The following is a 15,220-nucleotide window of genomic DNA, read 5'->3' as shown; positions in this document are numbered from 1 at the left end:
TAGATGTACTGCAGATGTCAGGATAAACAGAAGAGCAGGGAGAGAGAGAGAGATTAAGGGTGAGGTCACCAGAAAAGGGTGAAAAGAGGGAAGACTGGGGGCAGGAAGAGAGAATATGAATGATGTATCCTCAAGCTGTAGCACACAATGAATACTGAACACAAGCACACACACAACCCTCTTAAATCCAATTTCACTTCAGAGTGGAAATTAATGAAAAGCCTGGCTTCATGCCATCCCAAAGTCAGTTCGCCTGCCAGAAATTTAGGAATTATCTTTGACTCAAATTTGACATTTGAAAAGGAAGTACAAGAGGTCTGTGTGCTGCTGACCTAAAGAAAGTTATTCATGCCATTATTTCAATTTAAATTCCCCATGTTCTTGCTCTTACAAAAAAAGCACTTTGGAGTTGGTTCAAAATGCAGTCGCTGGGCTTTTAACTTGGAACTTAGTTAGCGCATGCATTTTATCATCCCTCCACCGCCTTCGTTGCTTTAAGAATATAATTGAAGCTTTTACTGATCAATTATGATCATATTTTTTTGACCTTTCAGGATAAGGGTGCTTAAGCAGCCATTTGGTGCATTGTCATATCACTCTATGTACTTCTTTTACTTGATTTCAATGCTTTATATGTCAATTTACCATCTTAAAAATGTCATATTAATAGTAGAAGCAATAGATCAAATGCAGGTCTAAGGGTCTACAGCCGTAGTGGCTCTGTGAGGCAGTACTTAAGCAAAGCTGCGTTGGATTAAAAGTTAAGAGATCAGTTTTTACAACTCATCCTGAGGGAAACATGAATGTCTGTACCAAGAAGTTAATTTGGTTTGTCCGTTCTTGGCTACTGTAGAAGCATGGCGGTGCAACATGACGGACTCTGTGGAGAGAGGACCTGCTTCCTAGGTAGATATAAACGGTTCATTCTAAGGTAACGTAAACACGATTCTTATTATCAGGTGATTATACACTAAAGAAAACATACTTATTAATATTATATTCCATCTCTGCCAATAGATCATCCTAATTGTTACACACTGGTCCATTAAAACCACAAATATCTGCCTGTTCGTGGTCAGCGGAAGTCATTAGGATAAATCCTCTGTGCACCATGAACATGTGTACCAGAGTTAATGACGTGTAATTAGTCTTTGGTTAGTTCGGATTCATTGAAGTCACAAAATAACGCAAACAAACTAATCGATCGGTGCAGTGGTAGACCAGCAACTTCCGTGTTCTGCGAGGTTAAATTACTGTTTTTGTCAGTGGAGTCTGGTGGCTTTGATAACGGCTTCAGTTCACCGTCGGAAAGGGCTGTCTCTCAGCAAGGTAAATATAGCGTAACCCAATTAAACTGATATTATACTATATTTATTTAGGTCGGCCTTTCTTTTAGGAGGCTAAAATACATTTTACTGCTGCCCCTGTCCACAGCAGTACATTGTTTTGCTTCCGGGCGGTAACTCCTGTCTGCCTCTCCAAACTGGTGGCGTGCCGACCGCCATCGACTATGGATTAACTACCTCATACAACCCCCCCTTCAAAGAAATTCAAACTATCCCTTTAATTAGCATTCATTATCCCGTGTGCAGTCATCAAGCACCCTGTAACCATGGTAAGAGAAGTGCAGTGAGAATATTATGAAAAACAGATCAAAGTGAAAACAGCACACTGAAGGGAATTTCCGGTTGGAGAGCAGCAGATGGTGCGTCTCTCTGCTCCTCAAATCTTTTCTCTCTTGGCTTTGCTCAACAAGCATTCAATAAAACTAAAATATCTGCATATTAATTTAAATGTACATTATGTACTTTTATTAAAATATGTTACTCAGTCACTTCCCCACACAACTATGCATAGAAAGACCTTGAGGCAATCATGTACCACAGTTTGGTTTGTTATGTTGAAAAAAATATAAAACACAGCTTCACAATATATATATATATATAGATATATATATAAAAAAAATGCACTGCCCCAGTTCCCATTTACAAAGAAATGCACTCCGCAAGGAGCCACATAATAGCACCGTGATGAATTACACTCCTATACATCACATTATAGATAATTATAACAACAAAACTACAAACAAAAACAACACAGCAAATTGAGGTTTGATGATATCACAGAGGAACATGGTGGGTGAATGTTGCTGAAAAATGGTGTTTTTGAATTTTTTGAAGATGATTCAGTGATCATGTTTGGAGATTATGTATAGGTGGGAAATGAGTGCATAGATCGATAAATGTATGAACAGACATGGATGAAACAGTGAGAGCACCACTCACTCCCTCAAAGGGGAATGACAGAAAAATTAAAATTTGAATATAACTGAGGATGTGGTTGACAGTCAATACATTTACTTGAAAACACAATATGCGAGTCAGTTGTGAGAATGTATAATATGAATAGGATGAATGTCTGTATAACAGGATGATGAAGGAACACTGTTGTAGGTAAATCAACGTATAAATATGGCACCAGGTAAGTCTTGAATGTAGTTTTCTCCCTGCATGTAAAAAGTGTCCATGGCTCTTTTTCCTATTAAATTACTCCTGTTGTAACCTCCCTCGGCTCGGTTAACCGTTGTAGCAGACCGGACCAACTTGGAAACCAAATTTCTGGTTCCCCTTCCCAAAATCAGACACGGCCAGGTCGATGATGGGGAGCGTGTTGGAAAGCGGAGCGTCAAATTCCAACACTGTCCTCTCTTGCCCGGAGCGCGTCTACAGCAGAGTAACACAATCGAACAATTAAAAAAACAAAATGCAGGTGTACATGTTCACTCTGAAATTATGGCTGTCAGTTAACGTGATAACAACTCGTTAAAGCAAAGTCGTTGTAGAGCCTTTCTTTAACGCATTGATCTTTCAGAGGTTCAGGCGGGCAAAGTGTTAAAGCTAGAGTGAAGATACTGGCCTCATATGAATCTAGAAAACCTAAGGAATCAATTGGTACCATCCATGTCATACTTGCATGTGACAAAGGAGTCTAAGTAACGCTCCAATGTTACACTAATTTTTGTCGAGGAAAAACTGGCATGGCCATTTTCAAAGAGGTCCCTTGACTTCTGACCTCAAGATATGTGAATGAAAATGGGTTCTATGGGTACCCACGAGTCTCCCCTTTACAGACATGCCCACTTTATGATAATAACATGAATTTTGGGGGAAGTCATAGTCAAGTCAGCACACTGACACACTGACAGCTGTTGTTGCCTGTTGGACTTGAGTTTGCCTTGTTATGATTTGATCATATTTTTTATACTAAATGCAGTACCTGTGAGGGTTTCTAGACAATATCTGTCATTGTTTTGTGTTGTTAATTGATTTCCAATTATAAATAAATACATCCATTTGCATAAAACAAGCATATTTGCCCACTCCCATGTTGATAAGAGGATTAAATACTTGACAAATCTCCCTTTAAGGTACATTTTGAACAGATAAAAAATGTGTGATTAATTTGCAATTAATCGCGATTAAATGTTTTAATCAATTGACAGCCCTAACTCACATGTATAAATGTGCTACTCACCTGACACCCGTCGTACAGCGCGCTGATGTAATGCGTGTTCTCATGTGTCAGCTCCTCCCCGTTGGCGCCTCTGAAGCGCAGTGCCTGTTCGTGGCTGTAGGTGGTGGCGTGCAGCCAGGCGGCGGAGTTGAGGCAGTGGTAGGTGAAGGTCTGCTTGGCTGTAGCGCTCAGCAGCTGCAGGAAGGTCAACTGGACCACGTGGACTGGAATGTCGTCCGACCCGGTGTAGGAAATCTGGGGGAGAACACCAGAATCACACACACAGAAAGTACACAGAAAAGTAGTTGTTTACACCGTAAATTGTCTACATTCAATCCTATAATTAAAACAGGTGAGGGAAAACAGATTTAGAATAACACCCAGGGTCTACTGGTCTAGGGGCTTAGGGGTTCATGATGCTGACTGTGACCATATTTTATGGTAATTCATCCAATGGTTGTTGAGGTATTTCACTAAAAAACAAATATGTCGACCTGCTGGTGGTGCAAGAGGTGAAATCAGAGAATCATCAAAGTCAGTAGGATACGTCCTCTGAAAACTATGAATGTTTGTACAAAATGTCATGGCAACCCATCCAGTACTTGTTGATATATCTCAGCCTGGACCAAAGTGGTGGATCGACCAACAGACCGACGGACCCTCCTTAGAGCCATGCTGCTCGTTTGGCTAAAAATGGAAGTGTATATAATATCAAAATATATTTAAACATATTTGAAAGGCAGTTGCAGCATAAAAACAAACTGCACAAGATTCAATCGACCTCACTCACTAGAAAACAAAGAGAAGGGAAATCTCCCATAACTGGAGGAACTGTATGTTCACAGTTACAGGATGACCTGATCAGATTTGACATGTTTAGTCTGATAAAGGTTGGGAGCTATAACTCAGTGTGCAGATGCACTCTGCTTTTTCCAAAATAAAGTCCACTCCTCATGAGAAAAGGGCTTTGAAGTTGCTATATCACTTTTGCAACACTTCTAAATGGTGGGTCAAACAAGGTTCAGTTTCTGTCTATCAACCACCTTATAATGAACATGTTAATCATCACCGTCACTGTTAGTTAGTTTTGTGTTAACCTCTGTTCCTCCCTTTCGGTTTTCATTATGAAGACATGTTTCTCAACCCTTGACAGGATCTTCAAAAGTTTTTTTTTATAGCTTATAAATCCCAGAACGGACCAGCACCTGTCCTCCTCCAGGCCACAGCAGTCCCTTTGCTGGAGCAACATATTCCCCATCTACTCGTCGCCCGGAGCCCGGAGCCGTCCTCACACAGAATTCCTTGCAAAAATTTCCCAAGACGATTTTGTTTGCTCCTCAGTAGTGGTATAAGCCCCGGGAGAGATCTGGACTACAGAATGCCTCACCGTCTTCACATGCAGACTTTCATTAGTCTCTACTAAAGTAGTGTTATTATGGTAAGGATGGCCTCTGAGTGAGGCGAATGGCAATTACCGCGGTTTTGCACTCAGCGGCTCACATGACCGCAGTCTTGGAAAGAGAGGAGTGAGAGTTGGTTGCAATCTGCAATCACACTAATAGATGCTGCCAAATCCTACACACTGTACCTTTAAATAATATGTTGCCTGCTCTGGTGGGAACTGCCAGCCCTTTGCTTTGTTTGACTTCATGTCATAAGTAGTAGGTTTTATTGTGGTAATTTGTGCCTCTCACCTAACGAGCACTTTTGCAGAACAGCAAAAGTGAAAGCAAGGACGAAAACCCGACCTGGAATTTCATAATTTTATGGGCAAGGCCACTTGGCCTTTGGTGTTTTTTGAGGACACAAAGGCCAAAAGCCAAATGCCAGTGCAGCGAGGCCATCAAATAAAACAATCATTTTAAGTCTGCGGAAATAATGAATTTAACTAAAGGGCTAAGGATGATATATATATATTTATTATTTCTCAAATTACATTTTTTGGTATCTACAAATTACCAATATTTTATACAAACTCCTGTGTCCAAAGTTCATACACGCTCAGCCCTGGACTAATCAGAGTCACTGGTTGTAGCGATAGATGAGCAATGCAAACTATCGTCATAAATAGCCTGGTTCTCCAGTTGTTCATACCAGGCATAAATTCGAACCCGCCACCGTCTATATGCGCAGCGTTTCATACGATACGAATTCAGAATCTCAACAGAAGACACCGGTATCTAAAAAACGTTTTGGCCGGAAAGAGGCAGAGGAGAAAACTGTGAAATCAGTCATCAAGGCCACTGTGGCCGCAGAGCATATCATTTTTTGAGTGGCATGAGGCCAAATTGAGGGGACACGCCAGCCGTGACTGCCGTGAAATTCCTGCCCTGTTGAGAAACGTCACTGGTTCTCTATCTTTGAACACATCCAATTTTCTTTGTCAGAATACATGATGATGATGAACCGCTACAGAGGGTTGTGGTGGATGTGAACTTTACTCCGACCCCATCAATGCACCACATGTCATTCATCATTACAGTAAGCAAGGCTGTCTGTTCTATAACAGGAAAAACCGCATTAGAAAAATTAGCTGAAGTTTGTTAGTCAATCAAAAAACTTTACTGCTACTAACTTCAGTTGAGCTGATGTTTTTGTCATTGCAAGCAGTGAGCAACCTCCGGGTCTGAAAGTGAAGTCAATGGTGAAGAGCCTTAAACTTGTATTCTCTCTAATAGCCAGCAGGGGGCGACTCCTCGGGTTGCAAAAAGAAGTCTGATTGTACAGAAGTCTATGAGAAAATGAACCTACTTCTCACTTGATTTATTACCTCAGTAAACATTGTAAACATGAGTTTATGGTCTCAATTGCTAGTTTCAAGTCTTCTTCAGTACAGCATGATGTTCATTTAGTAAATTATGCATAAAGCAGGGTATGCTTTAGGGTGTGGCTACCTAGTGATTGACAGGTCACTACCACGCCGTTGTCTGGTCTGGGTGTCACCTCTGGTTGCAAAAAAAACAAGATAGCGACGGCCAAAATGCCGAACTCAAGGCTTCAAAATGGCAGTCCTCAAACCAATGGGTTTCACTGCGACTACGTTCACTTCCTATATACAGTTTATGATTGTAAGACACTTTGAATAACCTGATAATAAAATGTTGAGTGCCTTTCTATAGCCGACAAGTGCTGCTAATTAGCATTCAACCAACTACTGTACATCCCACATTTGCAGTGATTAAACTTTTTCTATGAAGTCATGTATAAAAACACACACTGACATGCATTGATACTGTAGCGTGCAAAATAATCACACAGTACCTGTTTTCCTTTCCTGAATTTACTGTACCAGGTGCCGGACTTCTCCCCTTTCCAGGCTGCTAACTTCACCTGATGGCAAATAAGAAAAAAAAATCAGCTTCACTAAATCAAGAAACAGATGATGACGAAATCATGTTTGATCTCTTTCTGAGAAGTAATTCAGCTTTTGGCAAAGGCTCCTGTTAGCTTTGAAAAGGAATGTGTGTGTTTTTCTGCATGAGAACTAACCGACTGGAACTTCTTGTCAGGGTGCAGACACGTCTCTCCCTGTGCAGTGAAGTTACAAAACACCCTGAAGGAGTCTCTATGGCAACCCTGGTTGGGATCTATCCAGTACTCGCCTGGAAAGAGAGAGATAAAGGGAGAGGAGGGCGGAGGGGTCAAACATCTCAAAGCTATTACCACTGTCAACACCAAACAGAGGAGAATCATAAAGATTATATCAGATGGAGAAGCAGACACAGAGACGGCTAGTAAAAAGAATATATGCAGGCAGACACAAACTGATGAAGTACCGTTGGGGAGCTCTGGGTGGAGGAGCCAGAGCTCCTTGCAGGTGCGGGCGGGGCTGTCGTACGTCCCTTGTGGGTTACGCAGATCATCCACCTCTACTTTCATAGAGGACAGAGACGCAAACACTTCCTCCATGCCTTGGCCCTCCTTCTCCTTCATCCAACCGCCCTGCTCCGCCTGGTCCCTCTGCATCCACTCCTCCTCTCTTCCATCTATCGTCGCCTCCTCCTCCTCCTCCTCTTCAAGTGCAGCACCATCCACTGAGGTGTGGGTTCTCCTTCTCCGTCCTCGCTCTGGCATAGGGGACATGCCAGCTGCTGGCTTCCCCTGAGGAGAGGAGAGGAGAGGAGAGGAGAGGAGAGGAGAGGAGAGGAGGAGGAGGAGAGCAGTTCATTGTAAATTAATGAGAGTTGTTTGGTTGTTGGATGTATTATATTTCTGTAAGCAGAACCCACTTGTGGTCCTGGAAGTCCTATAGGCCCAGTGTCTCCTCTGGGACCAATTGGACCCTAAATACACAGAGAAAGGGGGTTAATTTAGGGTGGTAGAGAAGTATGAAGCTCCAACCTGATAGAACTGACTAATTCAATCCAACAAAACAATGAGCATCACAGTTACCTGGTTTCCTTTAGAGCCCTTTGTACCAATAGCACCCTGTGAGAGAAGTAAAGAGTTAAACACACACAGAGGGAAGATGAACAATGTCCCAGTAATCCCGACGCCAACCATGGTGATGTATATTTTTGCATGTCTACTCACAGACAGACCCGTGGTGCCAGGGGGGCCGGTGGGACCAACTGGACCAACTTGACCCTGATATTAAACATGAAAGAAACAAAACTGTCAGATAAAGAGAACAAGTAGATATGCTGGAGGTAACTACTACAAATGCATTGTTGTTTGCTCATGGGCCTGGCTCTGTATGTGTTTGTGTATATTTTAAGATACCTCATCTCCCTTTGGACCCGATAGTCCCTGGTTTCCTGGCAGTCCTCTGTCGCCCTTCTCTCCGATGTCTCCCGGTGGACCTATCAGACCTATTAGACCCCCGTGACCCTGCACAGATGACACAAATGAGCTCGAGGTCAAAGTCAGGTCAATGTCAGAGTGAGTGTTTATGTGTGTAAAGTATGCACGCACCTTGTCTCCCTTCTTGCCATGGTCTCCCTTTAGTCCTGCTAATCCCGGTGGACCCTGAGAAGATGAAGTTATGATGAGGTCAAATACAAGATGAAATGTAGAACGTGCATAAAAGGACTCATTCAGTTATCACGCTGAAAGAGTAAATATCTGAAGTTAAAGGCTCATCCTGCTGCAGCTCCTTCGTGAAATCAGCGGACTATGTCCATAAACTGTCAATAGAATCTTTTTCTTTTCTCTTAATGTGATCTGTTCTTGATTTGATGAGTGATCTTACCATGGGACCTGGGGGTCCTGTCTGGCCAGGTGGTCCATTCAAACCCTGCTCACCCTGAGAGAAACACACACAAACAGAAACTATTTAACCTCCATCTTTTTTATGCTCCGCTTCCACTGCTTCATTGTTCAAGGTCTGACTTACTCCAGGGCCAGGGATCCCTCTTAAACCTTGAGGACCGGCCTTCCCAGGGTGTCCTTGGGCACCTACAGGCCCCGTCTTCCCTATGGGACCCTCCAAACCGGGTGCACCCTGAAACGGACAGAGAACAGGGTGACCTTCAGAAGCTGTGAGCATTCAAACTGTATTATTCGTAGAGTTGTTTCGAACTCTCACCTTCGTTCCTTTCAGGCCCGCCTTTCCTTCCTTTCCTGATTTTCCCAAGTGGCCCTGAAGAGCAACAATTAAAAACATTTTAACCTGAACATGTAACACAGTTGCAATGACATCACACCTAACCAGTTCAGTTAAAAAAGTCGGTGTGAACAGGAAACAGATCAGATCTAAAATGCAACAATGTATCATTTTCTTTTCTTGGTCCGGACCAAATGAACCGAAGTAGAGGTGTGATAGCACCCTTAACCACCATTTCCACATAGCTCTGTGTACGTATGCAGGTAAACCAGAAGTTCATGCATTCCTGTGGGAACCTTCGTGATCTCTGATGGGTTTGCGAAACTCCTTCCGTTTTTTCTGGGTCCATCATTTGTCTCGAATGCGTTGAAAAATGTATTTTGCAGTAGGATGGTAGCATTTTACGGACACAATACTAAACTGTGGAAACAAGGCATTAGTGTCACTTTACCTTTTATATACTTTTACCTACTGTTTTTTAATATATATATACATATACAGTATATATATATATACTATATATATATATACTGTATATGTATATATTTATACAGTATATATATCTATATATGATATTTATATAATATTTTGTCTAATATCTTTTAATTTATTTTATTATTAATGTTACATTTTATCCCTTATTTTACCTTCACAATTTCATGTTTAGAGTCTCATTTTGTTTTTACTTGCGTGATCTTCTTTTTTTTTATATATACATATTTAATGAGCATTGTTGGAGGGAGCCTGAGTCAACGACTGCTTCTCTGTTATTGTTGTGAATATGATAAATAAAGAACTGGAACACACTGTGAGAATGCATTAAAACAAATACTGTAAACCTCATCCTAACAGGGGAAGGGGGTTTAATCTTTTACTTAATCAAACAGGAAATAGAAAACGAGGATTCTGAGTGAACACAAAAACACACAAACCCTTCGTCCAGGAGGTCCAGATGGTCCAGGTTCTCCTGCCGCTCCTGGTGGTCCCTGAGAAATATAAAGAAACTATTATATGGCCAGTCATAGCACTGGATGATGACGGCATCTTTCACGTTTATGAATTGAAGAAGATCACGGATGTGATGGTGTATGATGCAGAAGGGAGAAGCTCACAGATTTCCCAGGGTCTCCTGTGTCTCCTTTACTCCCGGGCAGACCATCCACACCCTGACGAGGAGAGAAACATAGTGGGAAGATGAAAACTACACTTCTGTTGCACCAGAAAATAAAGATGTCTTTATGGCAACATGAAAGGTTTTAATGTAGTTATGTGCTAATGCAGATACAATTATGAGACATATTAAAGAAGAGTACTAAAACAGAAAGAAATATCCTGTCATGAGGATGCTCAGTCTTAGCTGCCATTGCTTTTCCATAAATCTTTCCAATTTCCAATATATTTAGTATGTTAAGGAAAACACCACAACATTTGTTCTGATTAGTCTAAAGTTTTGAAATCTGGTACGGACATACTTTGGGCAAGTATCTAACAGTACAACTTTGACATTTTTAGATCACATGAAAAATCGTACTTTTATTAATAGTCAAAGTCAGGATTTTTGAAAAATTATGAAAAATGTTTTCTTGTTTATTAAATGTTTTCAATATAAAATATGTTTTACACTGCATATGTGTGCATATATTTGATATTCAACTATTTATGAATTCATAGATACCATACCTTGATTGTGCTCCTTGTAGTTACAGCTATTATCCTATCATATCATACTATATCTAGTATTTGGGCACATGGGACTACTGTGTTTTCCTAAAATATAATGGTGTCTATTGCAAAAACATTAGTCCCATGTGCCCAAAGACTAGATATAGCATGATAAGCAAAACTCTATTATTGTTTTGTTGGTTTTTGTATGGTCTATTTATATCACAGCAAATTGTTCCTTTAAAAACAAAGTGACAGTGACATCCTTAAAACCAAGGAAAGTCATGAGTTTTATCCCAGAAAAATCTCTTTGATCAGAAAGTCTTTGTTCTGGCAACTTCACAAGATGTTTCCATCACTGCCACAAGAATTTGAATTAAAGATGCAGAAGAAGAAGAAAGGAAAGAGGAAGATAAATAGAAAAAGTAGGCACTCACGTTGGGTCCAGCCTCTCCCTGCTGTCCGAGGTCCCCGGTGAGACCTGGAGGACCCTGAGGAGAGACACAGAGGTAGTTTAGCATTATATTGTAAAGCATTAATGTGTTGTGAATCATGTACAAAGGCAGAAAGCAGTAACTACAGGAACAGAGAAGTTGAGTCTTTTTAGGCTGATTATTTTACTCAAAAACCTCAATGCCATAGAGCCCACATAATCAGTTCAGTCCTATTCTTAACCAGAAAAATGCAGAGGCTACTGATGGCACATTATTTGGGTAGAGAAAAACTTGTATTTGCTTGTGTTTGTGTTTATTAGGTTATATGTAAGATATATTCCTATGTCTCCTGAGAAGCAACCAGCACTGCTATAAAAACGTTGTCACTTGTCGGCTTCATGAAACCGATCTCAATCTTAAAATGGGCTACAAAATAAAAGCGACAGGAAACCAAAAGGCTGGACAAACTAAGCTCTGGGTGTAAAGAGACTGTAGTGAATGTTCACTATTTGACAAATGTCCTGAATTACTTACATAATATCTAAAAAATGCAAATAATGCACTCTGCCCTTGAATAACAGGATAATATCTATCTACCAACAAAATGTTTCTCCATTGTTACTACTTCGTTTTGTTTATTAAAAATACATGGATTCTCCTACTATTATTCAAAATGATACTGAAATTAATTATGGCTGTCAAAGTTAACGCGAAATTCGTTTTAATGGCACTAATTTCTTTAACGCATTAACGCAATCAATCTTTCGGAGGTTGTGAGTGACTGGTATCATATGAATCGAGAAAACCTAGTATAACCTGTATTAAAGTGTACAGTATAATGTAGGTTCTGTGTGTATTACAGAGCTTTGTGTCATACAGAATATAACAGTACAAGAGTGTTTTTTGGTATGATTGTCTCACAGCGTTGCCCTTGGCTCCGTCCTCCCCTGTGGGGCCCCTGGCTCCTGGAGGACCAGCTGCTCCTGAAAGGCCCGTATCTCCCTTCTCCCCCTGGTCTCCTTTTCCTCCCTAAAGTAGCAAAAGAGCAGAGCGAGCGGTTAAGAGGGCTGAGAGGAGAAGAGCAAAAGACGTTTAAAAGCTGAAGATGGTGGGAGCACGTTTGAAGACGTCTCTGATCAAGCAATCAAACTCACGAGTCTTCCTGGAACACCAACTGCTCCGGGGTCACCTGCCTCGCCATCCTCCCCCTGAGAGAGAGAGAAGTAATGTGTAAGAAATCATGGAAGACATTTATTTTATACAATTATTTTTATTAATTTATTATGAGTATTATTTATGTATATACTTTTATTTCAAAAATATTTAAATGTATTATAATTTGTTTTTAATTTTTAATTTTTTTAAATTATTATTACATTTTTTGAACATTTTCAATTTACAGTTGCTATCTGTTATTATATGTTCATATTATTTTATTTGTTATGGTTTAGGTTGTTGTAGACATTTTTCTTAAGGAAACAATAAAAAGCATGATTAAAAAGAAATCATGGAAGAGAAGAGAGATTTGTTGGGGAAAGAACAACACCGTCATACAACATGCATGCAGAAAGTGTAACTGTCCATTTCTTTACCTTCTCTCCAACAACACCTGGCTGTCCTATCATCCCGAGTCGACCAGCCGGACCCTGAACAACACAGAAGAAATCACAGCATTTCTCCAGAATTCAAAACAAGCGTTTGACTAAATGAGGACGTATAAAGATTACAGGGAGACTTACCTGTCCACCAACAGGTCCTTGAGGACCAGAGGGGCCTTGTTGACCAGGTGGACCCTAAAACCAGGTATGTAATGAGGGAGAGATAATAATCAGTTTATTAATTTGTGTAAATAAAGGAAAAAAGTGATGTAAATAAGGGACAGATCTTTAAACAGGATATAAGCTCACCATTAGTCCCACATGTCCGCTCTCACCCTTCTCTCCTGGCAGGCCGGGCATACCCTTAGAAAACACACTCAGGATTAGAGGATTAAACCAAAGAGCTTCACTTTGTCTATTCAGGAGACATCACTTCAATGATCCGCACCCTGACTGCTGCACAAATCTCACCTGTAATCCTATTGGTCCTTTAGATCCCTTAAACCCGCGGAGTCCCTCGTCTCCTTTGGGACCGTACATGCCCTGCTGGCCCCGGGGGCCTCGCTCTCCATCTACACCCTGGTACACAGCGGAGAGTGACGAGTGAGTGTCTTTATGACTTTAAATGATTAAAGGTACTGTGAAAAACTCCCTCTTGGCTTTGATGATAAAGGACTGATATCTGTATTAAACTCTCAACTGATGTCTTTCGGAGATCAAAACCTAAACAAAATTAAAACTAGATGAGAGGACAAACCTTCATTCCTCCTCATCATCATCATGTGCTAGACGGGGTCAAAAACAATCTAAAGTTTTGCATGGGGTTCATTTAAAGAAACAGTGTGTAACATTTCAGGGGATCTATTAGCAGAAATGGAATATAATATTCACAACTATGGTTTCTTTAGTGAATGATCACCTGTAATAAGAATTGTTGCGTTTCGTTAGCTTAGAATAGCTTAGCTTCCTGGTTGACCTACAAAAATACATCATCCTTGGAGCACTCTATAACATTTGATTTCTCTGATTTGCTGCTTTGTTCTCACTAACGCCACTCCCTCTCTTCATTCACTCTTTAGTTCACTCAACCATCGCTGAGAGTTAGATGAGGAGATTGATGCCACTCTCATGTTTTCTAAGGTAAAAATGTTACGATGTAAAATGTTGAATGTGAAATGAATGCTTGTCAAAAATGAAAAAAAAGAAAGCAAATAAGCATAGTTGCTAAAAAATGTAATTATTCCTTTCACGACTAATGCATTATGAGTTCAAGATAAACTTTCAAACCAGAGTTATAACAGCCAGACAGTGAGCAACACATAAGAAATGTTAACTTGTGGGACTTTTGGGATTCACAAACTTCTCATCATATTTGTGCTGCTATGCAATTTGAGGTCTTTCAGTTTTCATGACAGAGACAGAATACAAAGAGAAGAGCCGACTCACCGGAAGTCCTGACTGACCAACTACACCTTGAGTGCCAGTAGGGCCTGGGGGGCCCTGTGGAGAGAGCGAGAGAGAGAGAAACATTCAGACATGATCAGATCCACTCTGGCTACGGACTACAGTCCATGTTGATGAACTTCTCTAGACTCACTCCTTCCCCTTTGTCTCCTTTGCTGCCTTTCTGTCCGGATTCTCCCTGCTCTCCCTGTGGACACACACACAGAGAGAGGACACACAATTTATCACCACGGTACAAACACACACTCTGTCTTTGACTCACAGACACACACAGCTCACCTTATCCCCGTCGTCTCCTGGAGGTCCTGCGGGGCCCGTAGCCCCAAGCATCCCTACAGGTCCCTGGTCTCCATCCTGACCGGCTGGTCCAAACGGGCCCTTCTCTCCCTGGAACACAAACACATTTCAACACCTGTTAGTCTGCATACAAGCTGAATACACACAGACATAAAAAAACAACTGATTCAAATGGATATTAACTCAGGTGCTGAAAGTTTAAAACTGTGTCACTGAATATCAGTCTAAAGGAAACACATAATAAAAGAACTACTAAACATAGTAACATAAAAAAAGGAGATGTAATTACAGGCTCGCCCTTCTCTCCCATTGGTCCAGGTCCTCCGATTGCTCCACCCCGACCAGGTTGTCCGATAGCACCTGCTGTTCCCGGAGGGCCCCTCTCACCCGTCAACCCCTATAGACAGGACATATTGGTCTTTGAACGTCTTGGCAATTAAAAGTGTTGAGGCAATGAACGCTAAAAATGATGGATACATAAAAACTGCTGGAATCATAACAGTGTTTGATACCGTTTTCAATTATAAAACATCACAAAACAGCTGAATTTTTTATTATTATTTATGTTGTTTCAGTATGTTTGTTCAGTGGAAGTTGGTAAAATATTGCACTGAAAACATACGCAACTGAAGAAATATGCTTTCATTTCACAGACAAAAAACAGATGTAGAGGCATCCTGGACATGAACTGTAGTAACACAAATGTA

General features: G+C 40.8%; 1 protein-coding gene across 1 annotated transcript in view; it reads right to left on the bottom strand.

Annotated features, from left to right (window-relative positions):
* Positions 1-1,784: 1,784 nt before the first annotated feature.
* The window catches only part of LOC119485793 (collagen alpha-1(XI) chain-like), a 54,613-nt gene continuing 41,177 nt past the window's right edge, over positions 1,785-15,220 (bottom strand). Inside the window, exons 41-66 of the mRNA XM_037765561.1 lie at positions 14,803-14,910; positions 14,496-14,603; positions 14,350-14,403; positions 14,199-14,252; positions 13,224-13,331; positions 13,062-13,115; positions 12,894-12,947; positions 12,747-12,800; positions 12,309-12,362; positions 12,076-12,183; positions 11,158-11,211; positions 10,171-10,224; positions 9,991-10,044; positions 9,041-9,094; positions 8,849-8,956; positions 8,705-8,758; positions 8,428-8,481; positions 8,236-8,343; positions 8,047-8,100; positions 7,906-7,941; positions 7,743-7,796; positions 7,290-7,614; positions 7,003-7,115; positions 6,775-6,843; positions 3,535-3,768; positions 1,785-2,723 (exon numbers count right to left, since the gene is read on the bottom strand). Coding sequence (XP_037621489.1) covers positions 2,577-2,723; positions 3,535-3,768; positions 6,775-6,843; positions 7,003-7,115; positions 7,290-7,614; positions 7,743-7,796; positions 7,906-7,941; positions 8,047-8,100; positions 8,236-8,343; positions 8,428-8,481; positions 8,705-8,758; positions 8,849-8,956; positions 9,041-9,094; positions 9,991-10,044; positions 10,171-10,224; positions 11,158-11,211; positions 12,076-12,183; positions 12,309-12,362; positions 12,747-12,800; positions 12,894-12,947; positions 13,062-13,115; positions 13,224-13,331; positions 14,199-14,252; positions 14,350-14,403; positions 14,496-14,603; positions 14,803-14,910 — 2,328 coding nt within the window. The 3' untranslated portion in view covers positions 1,785-2,576. The remainder of the gene's footprint in view (positions 2,724-3,534; positions 3,769-6,774; positions 6,844-7,002; positions 7,116-7,289; positions 7,615-7,742; positions 7,797-7,905; positions 7,942-8,046; positions 8,101-8,235; positions 8,344-8,427; positions 8,482-8,704; positions 8,759-8,848; positions 8,957-9,040; positions 9,095-9,990; positions 10,045-10,170; positions 10,225-11,157; positions 11,212-12,075; positions 12,184-12,308; positions 12,363-12,746; positions 12,801-12,893; positions 12,948-13,061; positions 13,116-13,223; positions 13,332-14,198; positions 14,253-14,349; positions 14,404-14,495; positions 14,604-14,802; positions 14,911-15,220) is intronic.

Source organism: Sebastes umbrosus, chromosome 3 (genome assembly GCF_015220745.1).
Source record: "Sebastes umbrosus isolate fSebUmb1 chromosome 3, fSebUmb1.pri, whole genome shotgun sequence".
Classification (NCBI taxonomy): domain Eukaryota; kingdom Metazoa; phylum Chordata; class Actinopteri; order Perciformes; family Sebastidae; genus Sebastes; species Sebastes umbrosus.
The sequence above is the reverse complement of the archived record's forward strand: the minus strand, read 5'-3'. Positions and strand labels throughout refer to the sequence as shown.